The sequence below is a fragment of the Lissotriton helveticus genome, chromosome 5_1, assembly GCF_964261635.1.
Source record: "Lissotriton helveticus chromosome 5_1, aLisHel1.1, whole genome shotgun sequence".
NCBI classification, from domain to species: domain Eukaryota; kingdom Metazoa; phylum Chordata; class Amphibia; order Caudata; family Salamandridae; genus Lissotriton; species Lissotriton helveticus.
In genome coordinates, this window is record NC_136065.1 from 844,072,301 (window position 1) to 844,089,325 (window position 17,025).

At 44.4% G+C, this 17,025-nt stretch overlaps 1 protein-coding gene and 1 long non-coding RNA gene across 3 annotated transcripts in view; one reads left to right on the top strand and one right to left on the bottom strand.

Moving 5' to 3' along the window:
• LOC144754954 (uncharacterized) overlaps positions 1-17,025 on the top strand; it is a 94,621-nt gene that overhangs the window by 73,920 nt on the left and 3,676 nt on the right. The window lies entirely within an intron of this gene.
• PRAP1 (proline rich acidic protein 1) overlaps positions 1-17,025 on the bottom strand; it is a 43,069-nt gene that overhangs the window by 18,633 nt on the left and 7,411 nt on the right. Inside the window, exons 2-3 of the mRNA XM_078643314.1 lie at positions 15,646-15,712; positions 14,359-14,402 (exon numbers count right to left, since the gene is read on the bottom strand). Of these exons, the coding sequence (XP_078499440.1) occupies positions 14,359-14,402; positions 15,646-15,712 (111 nt within the window). The remainder of the gene's footprint in view (positions 1-14,358; positions 14,403-15,645; positions 15,713-17,025) is intronic.

Here is a 17,025-nt window from a genome sequence, read left to right on the forward strand (position 1 = left end):
TGGGCGTCCCTTTCTGGACCTCTTTGCCTCCAGGTAGAATGCTCAGCTGCCTCGCTTCTGCTCCCGGTTTTGGCAGGAGGGTTGTTGGGGGGTGGATGCCCTGTCGGTTCCTTGGCCATCTCGCCTGCTTTATGCCTTTCCTCCTCTGGCGCTGATTCCTCGGTTTCTGTCCCGCCTGTGTCTGGAGTCTCGGGAGGTGGTTGTGGTCCTGCCCTTTTGGCCTCGGAGATCTTGTTTTCTGACTGTTCGTCTGTTGGCGGTCCAGGGCCCTTGGTTTCTCCCCCTGTCCCCATCTCCCCTGCGTTCGTCCCCGTCCCTGTCTCTTCTCTGGTTGCGGCTGTCGGTGTGGAGGTTGAGAGGCAGGGGTGACGGCGACGTGGCTTCCCTGAGCATTTAGCTGTGGCTCTTCAGGGTTCCCGTAGGCCTTCTGCCCTCCGGTCTTATGATCGTCATTGGGGTAATTTCAGTCGGTGGTGTGCGGCATTGGGCCTTTCCCCTTTCCATTGTTCCTTTCAGGCTTTGCTTCAGTTTTTGTGGGAAGGTATCGTGAAGGGTTGGGCTGTGTCCACTTTGCGTGCTTAGTGGGGCGGCTGTAAGGGCGTTTCGTTCCCCGTGGGGTACCCTGTCGGATGGTGAGGACTTGGTTTCTCGCCTTCTGCATGGATTTTCCCTTTCTCGTCCTGTGTCCAGGCCTTCTTTTCCCTTGTGGGATTTGCCTTTGGTCCTTCGGGCTTTGCTTGGTCCTCCTTTTGAGCCTTTGTCGGACGTTGACTTGAAGTTTGTTACCTTGAAGGTTGTGTTTCTGGTGGCCATCACCTCTGCTCGGCGTCTTGGTAAGTTGGGGGCCTTGATGGCGCGTGAGCCTTTCTTGTCCTTTTCGGATGGTAGGGTGGTTCTTCGCCTTGATTCTTCCTTTGTTCCTAAAGTCGCTTCTCAATTACACCGGTCCCAGGAGTTGGTCTTGCCTGCTTTGGGCTTGGCTTTGGATTCCCCGGGTGGTCCCTGTTGGTCCTTGCTGGATATGTGCCGGGCTTTGCGTGTTTATCTGGAGCGCACTTCGGCCTTTTGTGTTTCTGGTTCCCTTTTTGTCTCCTTTGGGGCTGCTTCCCGTGGGCGTAAGGCTTCCTCTGTCTCGATTGGTCGCTGGCTGAAGCAGATCATTTCTTTGGCCTACTCTCTTTCTGGTTCCCCTCCTCCGGTGGGTGTTCAGGGTCGTTCTACCAGAGGGGTGGCTGCGTCTTGGGCTGAGGTCCGGGAGGTTCCTCTCTCGGAGATTTGTAGGGCGGCCACTTGGGCTTCTCCCAATACTTTCATCCGGCATTATTACCTTCCTAATTTGCTGGGTGAGGAGGGCGGTTTTGCTTTGGGGGTGTTGGGTTGTTTTCGCCCTTGATTTCTGTGTTCTCAATAAATCTCTGGGTTTCTGTGCTGTCCTGGTGGTTTGTTGTGGTTTTTTCTTGTGGATGAATGCCGGGTTGCTGCTTAGGTATGTCTCATTTGTCCATTAAGGTGTCGAGGCCGGAGGCACCTGGGGGTAATGTCCTATTACGTATGGTAATCATCATTACTCCGGGTCCCGTAGTCCTTGGCACCTTCATGGCTTCCCTCCCTCTCTCCCTTTGTGCCGGCCTTCATCTTGGGCTTGGTATTTCAGAGGGAATGCTGGGACTTGTAACCTTATGTACTCCCGGCGGGAGGGGGGGGGGGGGGGTAGGTCCAGCATTCCTTCTTTCTTTTTTTCTGTCGGGGATAGAGTAATCTCATTTGTCCATGAAGGTGTCGAGGACTACAGGACCCGGAGTAATGAAGATTACCATACGTAATAGGACATTGTAACCCTTGTCTTCAGTGAATAACATCTCCCAAACGCTACCCAGCACAAGTGTAAATATGCATATATCTGTGTGGTGTGTCTAGGAGTTCTTGGACATATTCAGCTTTAGTGAAGAGGAGATGCGCCTGGTTCATATTGACAATACAGGGTTTGACATTACATATTTTCTTTGGGGAGGTGTCAGCGCTGTAGGTGAAGACCTTTAGATATCAGAAGAAGGATTTGAGCTGCAGTGCAAGATCACTGGATTTTGAAGTGGGAACTTAGCTGGTGAAAAATATAACTGGATCTATGAAGAGGGGGCTGAACTGCAGGAAAAGATCTGGAACTCTGAAGAGGGACCAGATCTGAAGGAAAAGATTGGTTGATCTCAGAAAAGGGACATGAGCTGCAGGACAATATATAGTCTCACCTGCAGCATACAATCTGCTTCTCTGCAAAGGGATCTTGTTAGAAATTGGATCATTGTTTGGGATGGGTGACTACCCGCCTCAAGAAACAATCACAACCATTGTCATGGTAAACCTCGAAGTCACTAAATTAAAAATTAGCTCAACCCTTCAGTAGGTATGGTACAGAGCCAAACAGGGTTAACTTAGGACAATGTGTTAAAGATTTTATGAAATATTAAACAGTATTAAAGTCAAAATACAAAAAAATTAAAATCCTACACCAAATTATGAACATAGAGTAAGAATAAATAAACAACGTAACACAAAAAACAGTAAGGGTAGCCATAGTTATGAATTTTAAAGTTTTAGGTAGGAATAGTCCTAAGAACCATAACGTGTGATTAGTAGTCAATGTTTGCGTTTGATCATGACCTAGGGCCCGATGTAGGTGGCAAATACCGGTCGGAAACGGCCGAATTCGGCCGTTTCCGACCGGTATTTGGCATCTTGAGATGTAGGGGACCAGATTTTACAGATTCTGTAAATTTACCGAATCGGTAAATTTACAGAATTTGTAAAATACAGAATCGGTATTTTTACCGATTCGGTACCTTCCAGATGTAGTCCCACAGGCCTTTAGGAGTCGGTATTTTACCACCCAATCCAATTGGGTGGTGAAATACCGAATCCAGGTGTGCATGCACATCTGTGCATGCACACCTGTGCCATGTGACACACAGACATGCCCTTAGGGCATGTCTGTGTGCCACATGGCACACATGCCTGTAATTGGGGTGCCAGAGGGTGTCAAAGTGACACCCCCTGCACCCTTGCAAGAATAGGTAATTACCGAATCGGTAAATACCGATTCGGTATTCCACATTGATTCCTATGGGCTTCAAGGCCCATAGGAATCAATGGGGGATACCGATTCGGTATTTACAGAATCGGTAAATACCGAAACTTACAGATTCGGTATTTACCGATTCAGAATTACCTACCTTTCCCCCCCTCTAATTTACCACTTCTTAAATACCGAATCGGTATGATTCGGTATTTTAGAAGTGGTAAATTAGATTTACCTACATCGGGCCACTAGTCACAATTTGATGCTGGCCGTGAAGAGCGCGAGTCGCATACAACAACCTGGTTCATCCTAGTCAAAGATTTTACCTTCTGATTTAGCCCTTTAAGTCCTAAACCACCACAGGAGTACACTTCAAAAGGAGACTCTTCCAGCAACCAGAGCGTGGATACACAAGAATTGTCGCGCCATCCTGTTCCCATCCTTTCAAGTGTGCTCTCAGTTGTATATGTAAACCCAGCAGACTCGTCAAGCAGGATTTGATACTCCAACAGGATTTGGCTCTGTATTGTCAAAAAGGATGCTCACAGCTGCCACCCTTCTGCTGAGCAGGGCCGGACTGGCCAGCCGGGCAAGCGGGCAATCCCACGGGAGGCCGGAGCTCCTGGAGGCTGGTTTTGACGCACGGAGGCCGGTTTCGGCACCCGGGATTCCGTTCTGGTCTTCGGAAGTTGTGGTGCGGCTTATGCGGTCCCATAGCATCTTTCAATTGCTGCCCGTTTTATTTGTTTGGAGTTGTTTTAGGACGCACAAACATCCTGCACATGTGCTCCAAAAACAGCTACCATGGCGCTTCTCTTCATTAAATGTGAGCTCAGGAAACAGAAAAATTATGACAAAATGCAGATGGCAGGTAAAACAGTCCGACTCCGGCACTCATTGTGCCTCAGTTAGGTAAGTAACTCAAGCATATAGGCAGGCATTAGTGCTAGCACATTCCTGGCTGGGGGGGGACTCAGGGCGTTGGGGGTGCTTGGGCCGGTTTGCCTGCCAGTACAGTGAAGAGTGCATGTGAGCCGAGCTTTTAAACGAAATAAAAATCCTTTGATTTGAAGCACATGCGGTCAGTCGCAGTAGGCTCTGGCTGCTCCAGCCTCCCACAGCGCAGCAGAAGGGGCTCTAACTGCTGGCCTGGTGGTCTCACTAAGGGCTATGAGAGCGCTTTGAGAGCCGCAGGTGCATACTACCAGCTAGCTGTCTGTACAGCAAAAATACACCGTCAGTCCATGTTGGTTCAGGCACATTTGTGCAGCCTTTCTCCCACTTATATGAAAAGCCACTCCACAATGGAAACAGGAATCTCATCTGTGTGACGGTCTCTGAGCAGACAGACCTCAGGGCTTTCTTCTGTTCCCTTGAGCAGAACTGACGTTTTCCCTTGTGGCCTGGTACACCATTTTCAGAATTTTTTCCCAACATTTCTTGGTAGAAATACTCCCCAAACCCCACCTTGTTTTGTGGGGTTTGGGGAGTATTTCTCCCAAGAAATACCTGGGAGAGTTGAGCTCGCTCATTGTGGTTACTTGCTGCAGGCAGTATGGGGGCTGGTCTGACAAAAATTTCCAGGGCTGCTTTTGGTTCCCAGTCCGGCCCTGCTGCTGAGTAGTCATCCCTGCCCATTCAGATGGACCTGTGAAACACAGGGACCTAATGAACAGCTCCTGGGAGGAATTTAACACCTCATTCACACCTATTCAAATGCTAATTACTGGCTGGTTGGAAGTTGGTGAGCAAATGAAAATTAGCCTCCAGGCCCCTCAGGCAGGGAAAAGGTAACTTTCTAAAAGTCACTTTTCTTTAATATGTATGACAAATCTGATGCCACCAATAAACTGGATTTTTAATTATGATTAAAAATAGTTCTTTAATTTTTTTTTGGCTAATCCCATTCAAGAGATAGGTTATTAGGATTTTAATCTGTAGCCTGGTTTACTGCATATGACTAAGCCTGTCACGGTGAAAAATAGCCTTTGAGAGGTTATCACTGTAAGGATAGGTTAACATTAAGGGGCTCATTGTGATGTTGGGTGGAATTACTTCAGCCCAACACCGACTCGGTCATGGGACCGACTGACACCCGGTCGGCGGTACGACAGACTTATTTTATTGCGACCGAACACTGTTAGGTCACATGGTCCCTTTCCTCAATGGGAGCTCGTATTACACAAGCTCCCATTGAGGAAAGGGAGGTTCAGGTATTAACAGGGAGGCCGTGCACCAAAGGGGCCCTGCTGGGGACCCCCGAACGTGCTTTCCGCAGACCGGCATGGAAACCATGTCATCACTCGTGATCGGAACCTCACGGGCGGAAAGACCCGCCCTTGAGATTACTTGCCGGTTTCCGACTGGTGGACGGGTTCTCCGAGCCCATCGGAAGCTAGCCGGAATGATCATCCGGTTTCCTTTCCAACCCCCCTCCAACATAATGAGACGGTCGGAAAGGAAACCGAGTTGCCGATAACGATGAGGCCCTGTGGTCGGAGCCTATACGGGCTGTATCGTAATCGGCCCCTTAATGTTTACGTGCCCTACTTTTAGTACCCTGCCTTATGGGCTATGAGGCCTAAATAGGGATGACTTAGAAATATTTAAAAAGAAGTTTGAGATAATTGTATAAAAACTACAAGTCTTTCTTCCCCGCTACTCAATTTGTAGCCCCGATCACGTGGTGAGGGGTGGTGCACTAAGTTTAAAATGGCGATTGCAAATGTTTGTAACTTCGGTGAACAAGCCTGCCGGTCAGGCGAAACTCGTCCGAGGGCTGACTGAGAATAAATTCATTTTGGCCAGCACACAGTATCGTCAACTTGTGGTTTTCTACTTGTGAGGATTAATTTTTAAAGACCGGACTTCGGAGGTCTTTGCGACGACGAAACACCCGCTGTTCGGGTTGGTGGCAGCATTCCGAAAGTAAGGAGGAGCTGATATATATATATATATATATATATATATATTAAAGGAAATGACATGCCTTGCCAGGAAAATAAAAGAAGGTCTGGCCGTTTCCTCTTGATTTCATGAAGCAAGCCCCTGACGAAGAGGAGTCATTCCTTGAAACGCGTTGGGCACAAAGTAATTGCAGCGTGATGTGAAGGGCAGGTCAAGGAGAAAACCAGATGGTTGGGACTGTATGTGTGCCCTCCAAAAACGCCTTCAGCAAATTGGTGATTCATTTTATATATATATATATATATATATATATATATATATATATATATATATATATATATATATATATATATATATATATATATATTCATTTAAAAAAAACAAAGGTTGCAGGGGCGTTATAGTTAGGCAGTTATAGTTACCTGAGCTAACTATAACTTACGCCCCACAATGCACTACTTATGACCTCACTTATTATATTACTCATCACGTGCTGTAACATCACTGATAAAATATCAAATGACATCGCTGATGACATTATCCAATGATCGTGAGTGTCTTCTAAAAGTTTATGACTGTTAAACATATACACTAAGCTACTACAAAAGTTAATTGAGTATACCTTGTGTACTCTAACATATATTATGTAAGTGGCTGTGTATCTGTGTGAGTGGCTGTATGGCTGTGTGAGTGGGTGTGTGAGTGAGTGAGTGTATGAGTGGGTGAGTGAGTGGGTGAGTGAGTGGCTGTTTGGATGGCTGTATTGGTGAATGTGTGGGTGTGTGAGTGGCTGTATGGTTGGATGAGTGGATGTGTGAGTTACTGTATGGGTGACCTAGTGGCTGTATGAGTGAGTGGTGGTTTAAGTGGGTGTTTGGTTAAGTGAGTTGATGTGTAAGTGGCTGTATTGGAGAGTGAGTGTCTGTGTGAGTCACTGTATGGGTGAATGAGCAGGTGTGTGAATAGTTGTATGGTTGTGTGAATGGGTATGTAAGTGGTTGTGTGGGTATGAGGGGATGTCTGAGTTGTATGAATGAGCGAGTGTCTGTTTAGAGGCTGTCTGGGTGGATGATTGAGTATGTGAGTGGCTGTATTGGTGGGTGAGTGTGTGTGTTAGTAGCTGTATGGGTAAGTGAGTGGCTGTATGGGTGAATGAGAGGCTATGTGAGTTGGTGTTTGAGTACGTGAGTGAGCGGGTGTGTAACTGGTTGCATGGGTGTATGAATGGGTGTATGAGCATTTGTGTGGGTGTGTGAGTGAACATGTGAGGGGTTCTGTGGATGATGTCATCAGTGATGCCATTTGAGATGTTATCAATGATGTCACTGACCCTTCCATGAGTGATGTAATATGTGAGGTCATAAGCAGTGCTTTGCGGGGCATACGTTTAGTTAGGTCAGGTAACTATAATTGCTGAATTTCAGTGGTTTTGTATAAGTGAAATCTGAGTCTAAGTGTAACGTCCCTGTAACCTTTGGGTTTTTTCAGTGAATTTCTATGTCTTTTTTAAATACTATTTCCTCACTATACCTCCCCTTTAACCTTAGTTTTTTTCAGTGAATTTCTACTTTTTTAATGTTATTTCCTCACTATAACATCCCTGTAACCTTTAGTTTTTTTAGTGAATTTTCTTCTTTTTTAAATGTTATTTCCTACCTATAATGTCCCTGTAACTTTTGGTTCTTTTAGTGAATTTCAAAGTTTTTTTTAATTTTATTTCCTAACTATAACCTTTGTAAGTGGGTGTGTGATTGACTTTATGGGTCAGTGGGTTTGTGTGTGAGTAGTTTTCTTGGTGCATAAGTGGGTGAGTGAGTGCTTGTATGGGTCTGTGAGTGGGTTTATAAGTGGTTGTATGGTTTGTGAGTAGGTATATTGGTGGCTGTATGGGTGTGTGAGTGGTTGTATCGGTCAGGGACTGGGTGCATGAGTGCTGTATGGGTGTGTGAGTGTTTTTTTGGGTGTGTGAGTGGGTGTGTGCGTGTAAGTCTATAAGTTGCATGCTACCAAGGTGGATCAAGAGGAGCCAAACAGGCGATGTTTCCAGGTGATTTGCACTTTTCCATAATAATAGTCATTTAAAGGGAGAACCATGGACTCTGCTCTCACAGGAGAGGCCAAGAAAGAACCCACTCGTCACAGTCACTACAGATTACGCTCTGATAGATCAACTATGCATTCACTTTCACCAAGGATTTCAGATCGTTATTCAATATAGAATTGTCCAGAAAACACACTTGCTTTGCCTATAGCAAGCCCAGGAAGTTAGGATCACTTGTCTTTTACAGCAGTGGAGCTTTAACTGGGACACCTGCTATGTTTATATTTGTAAGTGCTTCCCCTTGAGATTTAATTTCTGTGAAATGTGCATCAGGGCCAAAACGGAACCTCAACTGCCTGTTTATACAACAAGAGTCCACAGTTTTGCACAAAATGTCTACCAACTGGAGTGGTTTCTACTGGGTAATAGTAAGTCCTACTTAGTTGGGTAAATTTCTAGTGCATATTCAACACTACAGCTGCGTATGGACCAAGAGGAAATGTCTCCAAAGACCTTGTGTGCAATTCAGCAATGTGACTGTTCCTCATGTGTCTTCATCCAGAAATCTGTGATAAAATGCACACAAGACTACAAAGAGGTGAATCTACACTAAACAAGGTTACTTCCACATAGCTATAAGAAGCAAGTGCTTTTTTGTTTGGTGGAGATGTCTTCATATTCTTTGGCATCAAGAAGGTGTTGCCAAAATCGGCAGGAATCTCACTAGGGGCCTTTTCTGGTCTGGTGGGTTAGTGAACTAATGCAACCACTGCAGGGGCCTTTGTTCGACCTCATGATAACAAGTTCAAATCCCGACGGTTCCCCTCAGCCTTTAATCCTTCTGAGGTCAATAATATGAGTACCATTGAGTTGGGAAACAATAAACATCTGTTATTCAGTGGCAAGTTACTCTTCTGGGTGAACGTGCACTTCACAAATACACATGTTATGTTATGTTTTTGTAAGGTATCCATCATCCTGGTAAAAGGCAGAAATACCTTTGCATACTATTAAGGTGGATAGCGCAGGGCCAAATGGGCAGAGCTTCAGGGGATTTTGCACCTTTGAATACTCATAGTCATTTAAATGAAGAATCATGGGCTCTGCGCTCACCAGGAGAGTTCAAGAAAGAACCCACTTGTCACAGTCACTACAGATTGGCCTCTGATAGGCCAACAATATCTTCACTAAGGCTTTCTGATTTACCGTTATTCAATGTGGAATGCCCAGAAAGCATACTTGCTTTGCCTTCTCCAATGCCAGGAAGTTAGGATCAATTGTCCTTTACAGACGTTGGGCTTCAGTTTGGGCACCTGGTATGTTTATATTTGTAAGTGCCTCCAGTTGAAGTTTAATTTCTGTGACATGAGCATCGGAGCCAGAACAGCCCAGCCAAAACTTAATGGGGGAGGGGGCCGTGCGGCCCACCTCTATAGACTAATTTTGGCCCCATGGGACCCCATCTCCCAGGACCCGGCCTCTAAATCCTGGGCAGCCAGTGTGCAACATTGGGGACCATGGGTGAGCCTCAATACCACTCGTTCCCTACCATCTCCCCTCTCCAGGGGGAGGCTGCATTGCTCCAAACATAGGGAGCAGCAACTAAATTCTGCTCCCTGACTGTGGGCGCAGTTTTCCTGCTCCCGCCTGCTCAGAGCAGGCAAGCAAAAGCAAACTGCTATCTCTTGAGGGTGGGCACCTTGGGAGCTAGCAGGAGCCGGCCCTGGAGGGTGGCAGTCCCCAGGGCCATCAGTGGCTCCAGGAGTGGAGCTACACAGCCCCCCTCCTTTCATTTCCAAGGGCCTGCCCCGGGGGATGCTGTGGTCCCGGAGGGGGGCTTTGTGGCCCCCATCCCTCGTCCTAAAAAAATAAAAAATCCCCGGGTAGGTCTTGGTCCCGGGGGCTATAAATGGCCTGAGAGAGAAGCAACGTGCCCTCTGTTATTAAAAATTGTGGCCCTGTGGAAGTGGTTTTTGTCTGGGGCTAATAAGAGGCAATGAAGAGGGTCCATGCGGCCCCCCTCCAATATATTTATAAAACTCCGGGGAGTTGGTCCCTGCTGCTCTTAAGAGCCACATGAGGTGGCCATGTGGTCTCCCTTGAATATATTAATAAAGCCCCGGCGAGGTGGTGGTCCCTGGGCTCCTAAGAACTACAGGAGGGGGGCATGTGTGCCCCTCCCTCTTTTTAAGTATGCTCCCAGAACCTGGGCCACCTAGGAACTGAGTTTTAAAGAAGCGTGGGAGACCACACTTCTTTATTATTAAAATGTTACCACAAATTCGCAAATCTTCGCACTTTTATGGCAACGTTTTTCTAAAAGATGTTTTTCGCCATTGTAGGATCCCAGGGGGGCCCCAGCACCAGGGTTAGAAGATCAGGGCATTCCTATCCTGCCCCTTCTTCTTTATTATTAGGTGAATATGTCTGTGACAACATTAATGTTTTGAACTAAAAAAAAACACAGAAATTGGTGTTCTATTACAACACTGATTAAATCTCAAATGACATCATTGATAATTTTACTGATGGCCTCACTGATTACATCATCCATCCTTCTTTTGTACACATTGCGCTATAAACTCGTATGATATTAGAGTCCTGAGAGTAAGTACAAAATAGCTCAGAATAAAATGAAGCATCATTAATGCCCTCTCATACAACTCCCTTGGGTGTAGCAATCATGGGTTATGTGCAACATTAACCCTATAAAATACACTTCACGGGTAGCCTTGTTCACATTAACAATCAACCACCGATATATGGGAAACCCTTATTGCACATAGTGTTCAATCAGTGTACGAGTGTTCAGAGAAAGCCAAGTGCCTCAAGATACTCAATTTCTCTACCAGAATTAATAACCTACTACGGAAAGCCTTGATCTGCATCAAACATCTCACAGTCACCAAACCTAGATTGAGAAACTAAGTTGATATGAATTGAAAAGTGGGTACTGTAACTACTGTTTACCCTCTGGAGAGAGTTTACTCTGTACCACACTGTCTGTAGACAGTGAAACTCTCATGAGAAATACACCACAGAACATTAAAAAGTATCTACTAAGAACAGTGTACACTTCATAGAAAACTTGTCAAAAAAGACACTATTCGCTTAAAATAACCAAGGTTTGAAGGTGCTAAAGTTCATACTACCTGCTGCCTTCATACTGTGTTAAAAACGTTACAGATAGCTCATCTCCTGAAGCAAAACATGCATATGTACATAGGTTAGTATCTAGTGTTATGCTATGTATAAATTGTCACGCTGATACAATTCTGCCTAATAATTCAAGGCTGCTTACAATCCTTAGTATCTACTATGTAGAATATTTGCCCTGTTGGAAAAATGTTCTACAGAGCAAAAAACTTGTGGGGAGCATACTGGACAGAACTCACCAACTGTCATCTGCACAAAGAGATACTCTTCTATGCAAAGATGTATAGTGTTCGATACCTCTACACATCTATGATGCATTAGAAGGACATCCGTTTGTAAATGCTTACACCCAGTACCTGGTCACAGGCTGTACAAAATTAGGTGGATAAATAATGCGGTAGCTACCTGCCACTATGTAAACTAAAAAACAAACTAGCAAACTATTTGGAAAGTGTCATCAGTGATGTCAGCAATGATGTCATCAGTGATATAAATGATGTCATAGAACATGTCACAAGTGATGTAGTATGTGAGTTCATAAGCAGTGCATGGTGGGGGCTCAAGTTATAGTTAGCTAGGGAAAAAAGCTCCCTGGGCCAATCTGAACGCTCCATTTTTAAAATAGTGCACCCGCGAGTATATCTCAAGCCTTGCGTGGGCCTGCCTGCTCAGTAATACAAAAAAAAATTCTCTTAATTTCTAAAACACTGCTGAACGGATTTACACCAAATCAAAAAAGAACAATCTGCGGAGAGTTGGAGGGAGTGAGGTCCAATGGGGAGCCCTGCTGAGAGGACACCCCGAGTGAGGTGTGAGGGAACGGCTGTGCATTGATCCGGTCTTACTCGTGTGCTGTGTCAGTTCAGCTACCACGTATGCCAGGAGGTGGCCATCATGGACTGAGCAGTGAGATAGTACTGTGAGAGACTTGTCAACCCCATATCGCCATGCTGCAGTGACCCCGTATGCCAGGAGGGGCCACCAGTAAAGTTGCTACTTTGAGAGCGCTGAAACTCATAATCACTGTGTTAGACCTGTTTGCAGCAGAGGCATCTATGCCCATGCTGTAAAGTACTGTGGGAACCGACTATGCCAGGAGGGGATGCCAGTACCGACGTTGCTAAGAAGTTTTGGGCCGTCATCCTTGGAAAAGATTAAGGCTGCTTTTGGCAGGTTCAGCCCACACAGCGATAGAACTGACCTGATGTCCCCCTAAAGAATGCAGAGAATGCCATAGATGACATCGCACCCTTTCTTGGCTCCAGTCAGGAGCAGAAGAAAGGTTTTTCCCCTACTCCAACCCCTCCCCCCTCTGGGGAAGGTCGACCTTATTGTAACTTTGCAAGCTTGTGGCTGCTCCAAAAACTGGAGAACTCCAGCAGTGCAGCTCAGGGGAGAAAGCTTGCGTAACTGAATGCTGCCTCATGGGCCACAAGCAATCCAACTTCTCTGAGCAGAATAAGAACGTGAGGGTGCTCACACTTAGGGCACTAGCACCAGCGCTGAATGTTTCCGTGCTGCAGAAGCTGGTAATACTTGAACTGAGCCTGTTGGTGCTACAGCACCATAGACACTTTTGAGTAATTCCTGAAAATTCAAAGGGGAACCCTTGAGGACGGACTAATAGTGAGCATTCCTTAGATGCGGCTACCAGTTATTGGGGAATAACCCTGAGCATGTTACGAGGAAGATGGTGGGTTATGGATTAGCCTGACAACTACTAGAGGTCTGACTTCAAGGGGATTGTGTTGTTGCTTCTGAATGTTGTTATTCTTTTGCATATGTGGAGTTAGAAATAAAATACTTCTTTTTTTTTTTAAATCAAGTGTTTGGCTGGACATTGATTTATTGTTCGCACGGTTTGCAATTTGAGTTATGAGTTGTGTTCACTTACCTGTATCTACACTCTCCCCCCCTCCAACGTGAGGGAGCCTTTGACTGATTGTCCACAGCTACCTCTGAGAGTCAAGTGCAGAAGAGGTACTTGCCCGGTTGCTCAGGATCCGTAGTATGTCAGGCCCTGGACATCATGAGTAAATGGCCTCAACTACCATGGTTGGACCAGGTAGCCCCTGTGTGCTCCATGGCCCTATGAAAGTGGTTCTGAAAGGAGCTAAACCACTATGTTATGCTCTGGTTATGGTGGCTGATTGGCACAGTATAGTTACCTTTGAGTTGCTATATTTAGTATAACAAATGTATTCTCTAGTAAGAAATAAGTGTGGTATGATTTTTCTTACGTTCCTTTTTTGGAATAGTAAATATACATATGTATCTCACCCGTTTATTTATAGTGATGGGATGCACTAATGTCAAAATAGTGTAGGCTAGACAGGTGAAATGTGGATCCTTATTTTGGTTATCGGAAACAAGAAAACACAAATAATGATAGAATTTTCATAGCTGTTATCGTAATGCAGAGAGTACAGAAGATTTGTCCATTGAAATATATATTTTAATTTCATCTACTTCTTATATACAGGTGAAGAGTCATCACATTCTTTGACACATACAAGAGCTGTTTTAATATTGTTATTAGGTTGCATTCTATTTCTTAGGGCCTGAGTTAGATTTCGGCAGACGGGTTACTCTGTCACAACAGTGAAAGATCGATATCCCATCTGCCGAAATATAAATCCTATATGATATAACAGGATTTATATTTTGGGTTATCTGTCACAGTTGTGCTGAAGTAACCCATTTGCCAGGATCTAAAGCAGGCCCTTAGTCTGAAGTTATTTTATATTCACAGGTAACTTAATTGTTATGTCAAGTAAAATTTTTGTAGAAGTATGTTTTTCTTGTCAAGTTTTTTATTCATGTGTGTATTATTGGTCTGTTTACAGCCCCGAGGAAGTCCTGCTTCATGTGATGAAATGCATTGGCTGGACATTGGATTTATGTGGAAAATATAATAAAAGGGGATTTAATACAAATATATCAGTGGTGTAGATGGAATTTTTTTATGAATTGAAGGAGTCGAAAACCAGGACTTTGAACTTATTTGACATAGGAAAGTGGTTGCAATAGAAAATGCAGCCCCCTCTACCAACAGAGACATACAAATAGACCCATATGCATTGTATTGACCTATTTCACCTAATAAGTAAAGTACACAGTACAACATAATTTAGGGACAGTGAAAGGGTCTCCTATCCAGAAACACATTTCTGATACATACCCTTTGGAATCCATAACAAAGGAACTGCCAGTCTCTCTTGGGAACTGAAATCAGTGAGACAAAAAGATGAATGTCAATTGGAGGAATCCACAATGCACAGTGAACATGAATACAATATGTCCATGATGCAGGACCAGCATATCTGAACCACCGCCCTTCATTCCACGTACCCGCCAGACAACTTTGCTCTGCCCAACTAGCCAGGGCCACCGTCCAACGGATCCTTCTCCTACCTCTCCGCCAAGGCCTGGAACACCCTGCCCCTCAACCTTAGGCAATCCCTGCCACTAACCCAATTCAGGAAGGATCTCAAGACCTGGCTCTTTGATTGAACCTCCACACTCCACATCAGCACCTTGGGTCAGTTGAGTAGCCACGCAATACAAAGTTCCGATTGATTGATTGATTGATTAATTAATTGATGTGCTTATTTAAACATGCCAGATACAAAAGGTGTTTCTTTTCCCTGTGATACTCAGCCTGACATGTCAGTTTCCTACCTATGATTGTGGGTTTCATCTATTTGGGCTTCTCTTACTGGTATTTCTGTATCCATGCAATGTGTGCTATCTTACCGGGGGGCAAGTGTTTGATACAAAATGTCTAAGTACGGCGTGTGAGCTGGTATCTAATCAACATGCTTACCCTACAGAGCATGCTTCCTTGGAGGTGAAACATTTGTTACTGGTCTTGGGTTTAAACCTCACCTGCACAGTAGTCAGCCTTTTTAGATTTGGCTTGATAATGCCCAGGAACAACCCGTGTAGGTAAGAGCAGTGAGGCAGGGTTGGGGGAGGGTACCCGACAGACGATGACGAGGAAAAATTAAATAAATAATTATTTTTCCCTCGACATTGTCTGTTGAGTCCCCCCACCCCGCCCCACCCTTCTTATCTGCAAGGGCCACTTCTGATAATGTCTCTTGTGGCATTCATGCTAAGCTATTTCGAGTTGAAATAAAATGAGACTATAGAGCCCTATAGAGAAGGTCTGACCTGTGTGGAGTGCTCCTCAAAGGCAGTTAGTTATGAATGACCGGAAGTGCAGGACTGGCATGTGACTGACTCAGCCCGTCTGCCCTCGAGTGTTAAGCTAGTCTACTGCATGGTAAGCGATGCAGCTGTCTTTTAGGCTCGGTCTCATTTTAGGACTCTCACATTGATGTCATCTGTATAGAAGCTGTTCGCCAAGTCTTGACCATCAAACCTCAAGCCATGTTCTATTCTGTCTAAACACATATGAGATGGCGCTAGCGTGGTCACCAATGGTAGTTCTGTTAAGATGTACCTGTGGCATCGCCGACATGGCTTCCATGAACTGGAGGAGTAGCAGGCAGCTAACGACGCTGGTTATCCTGCAAGAAGGCAGAAGACACAGGATGAAGGTGTAAACTTTATACAAAAGAAGTCTGCATCTGCGAATATGAACAAGATATTTAAGACATCAAAAGGACATGTCTAGGTAGCTGGTCCTCTCAATAATTGAGCTAGAGAAAATGTCTTCTGATTCCATGAAACTGGTTTCTAATGCCATATATACATTCTTGTGTGCGTCTTATCTCTTGCTTAATCATTACTTAACCAGTTCAAATACCACGTTTATTTACGTATCATATATAGTGATGGAGCAAAGATGTTATCTTTCGTCCATTTAGGACAACTTTTTCTTTTTTTTTTAAAGTAGTGTCTATATTATTCCACTTATTTATTTTTCAAATATCAGTCAAAGTCTGAAAAAAACAACATGTAGAGGAAAACATAATATTTAGGATAGCTGTGATAGTTGCAGGATAGACAGCTTCATGTAAACTGAATGATTTTGTTAGACAGATTTAGCGGACATTTAGGACAACTTTTACACAGAAATGATTTGCGACACCTTTACATGATAATTACAAAAAAATGTGTTAGCCTCCATGTATCAAGAAACACACCAATGAAGTTCTGATTTAGATACCGCATCGTAAAAGCATGCAGAATGTTAGTAGCTTTCCGATAACACAATACAGTTAATAAGTTGACGTGAAATCTGACATTCTGGTAACAAGTGATCTTAAGCTTAGATAAATGTAAATAAAATGATAACACCGAAAATTTCTATGCAAGAATAAAAATTGCTTCATATTTTAGATAATGATAATAGCCTTAGAATGTGTAAGCAAGGTGAGCACTGACATTGTCAAGCACCGATAACCGGAATTAAATTTGTTAAAGAAGGGCATGAGAGAGAAGTATTGTAAGAGAGAGAATGATGACATAAGTAAACGAACGTAGTAGAAATGTCAGACGTAAATTGTAAATCAAAATACAAAAATACACATTGAATCATGATATTGATTTTAATACCAAACGATCACATGTGTGTTTTGCGTGGGGCCATACTATGCTTTAAAGTTGCCACCATTGTGTACTCGTGTCTTTTTAGGTCTCCACTAGTGTTGCAGCACATGCGCTGCTCACTTGCGAGATCTATTGTAGTTGGTTTTCTGTCAGGCTTCTTTGGAAGTGGGGTGGAAGCTTCACCCATGCTTTTTATTGGCACGCATCATAAATGCTCGCTTTCTTACTGAAAGTGAGGCTTCTTTGTTCCCTCCCTGTCTCCTTTTTCCTCACCCACTCTCACTGGATTTTTTGCAGGGAGTGACATGTTTACCTGTTTCACATACAC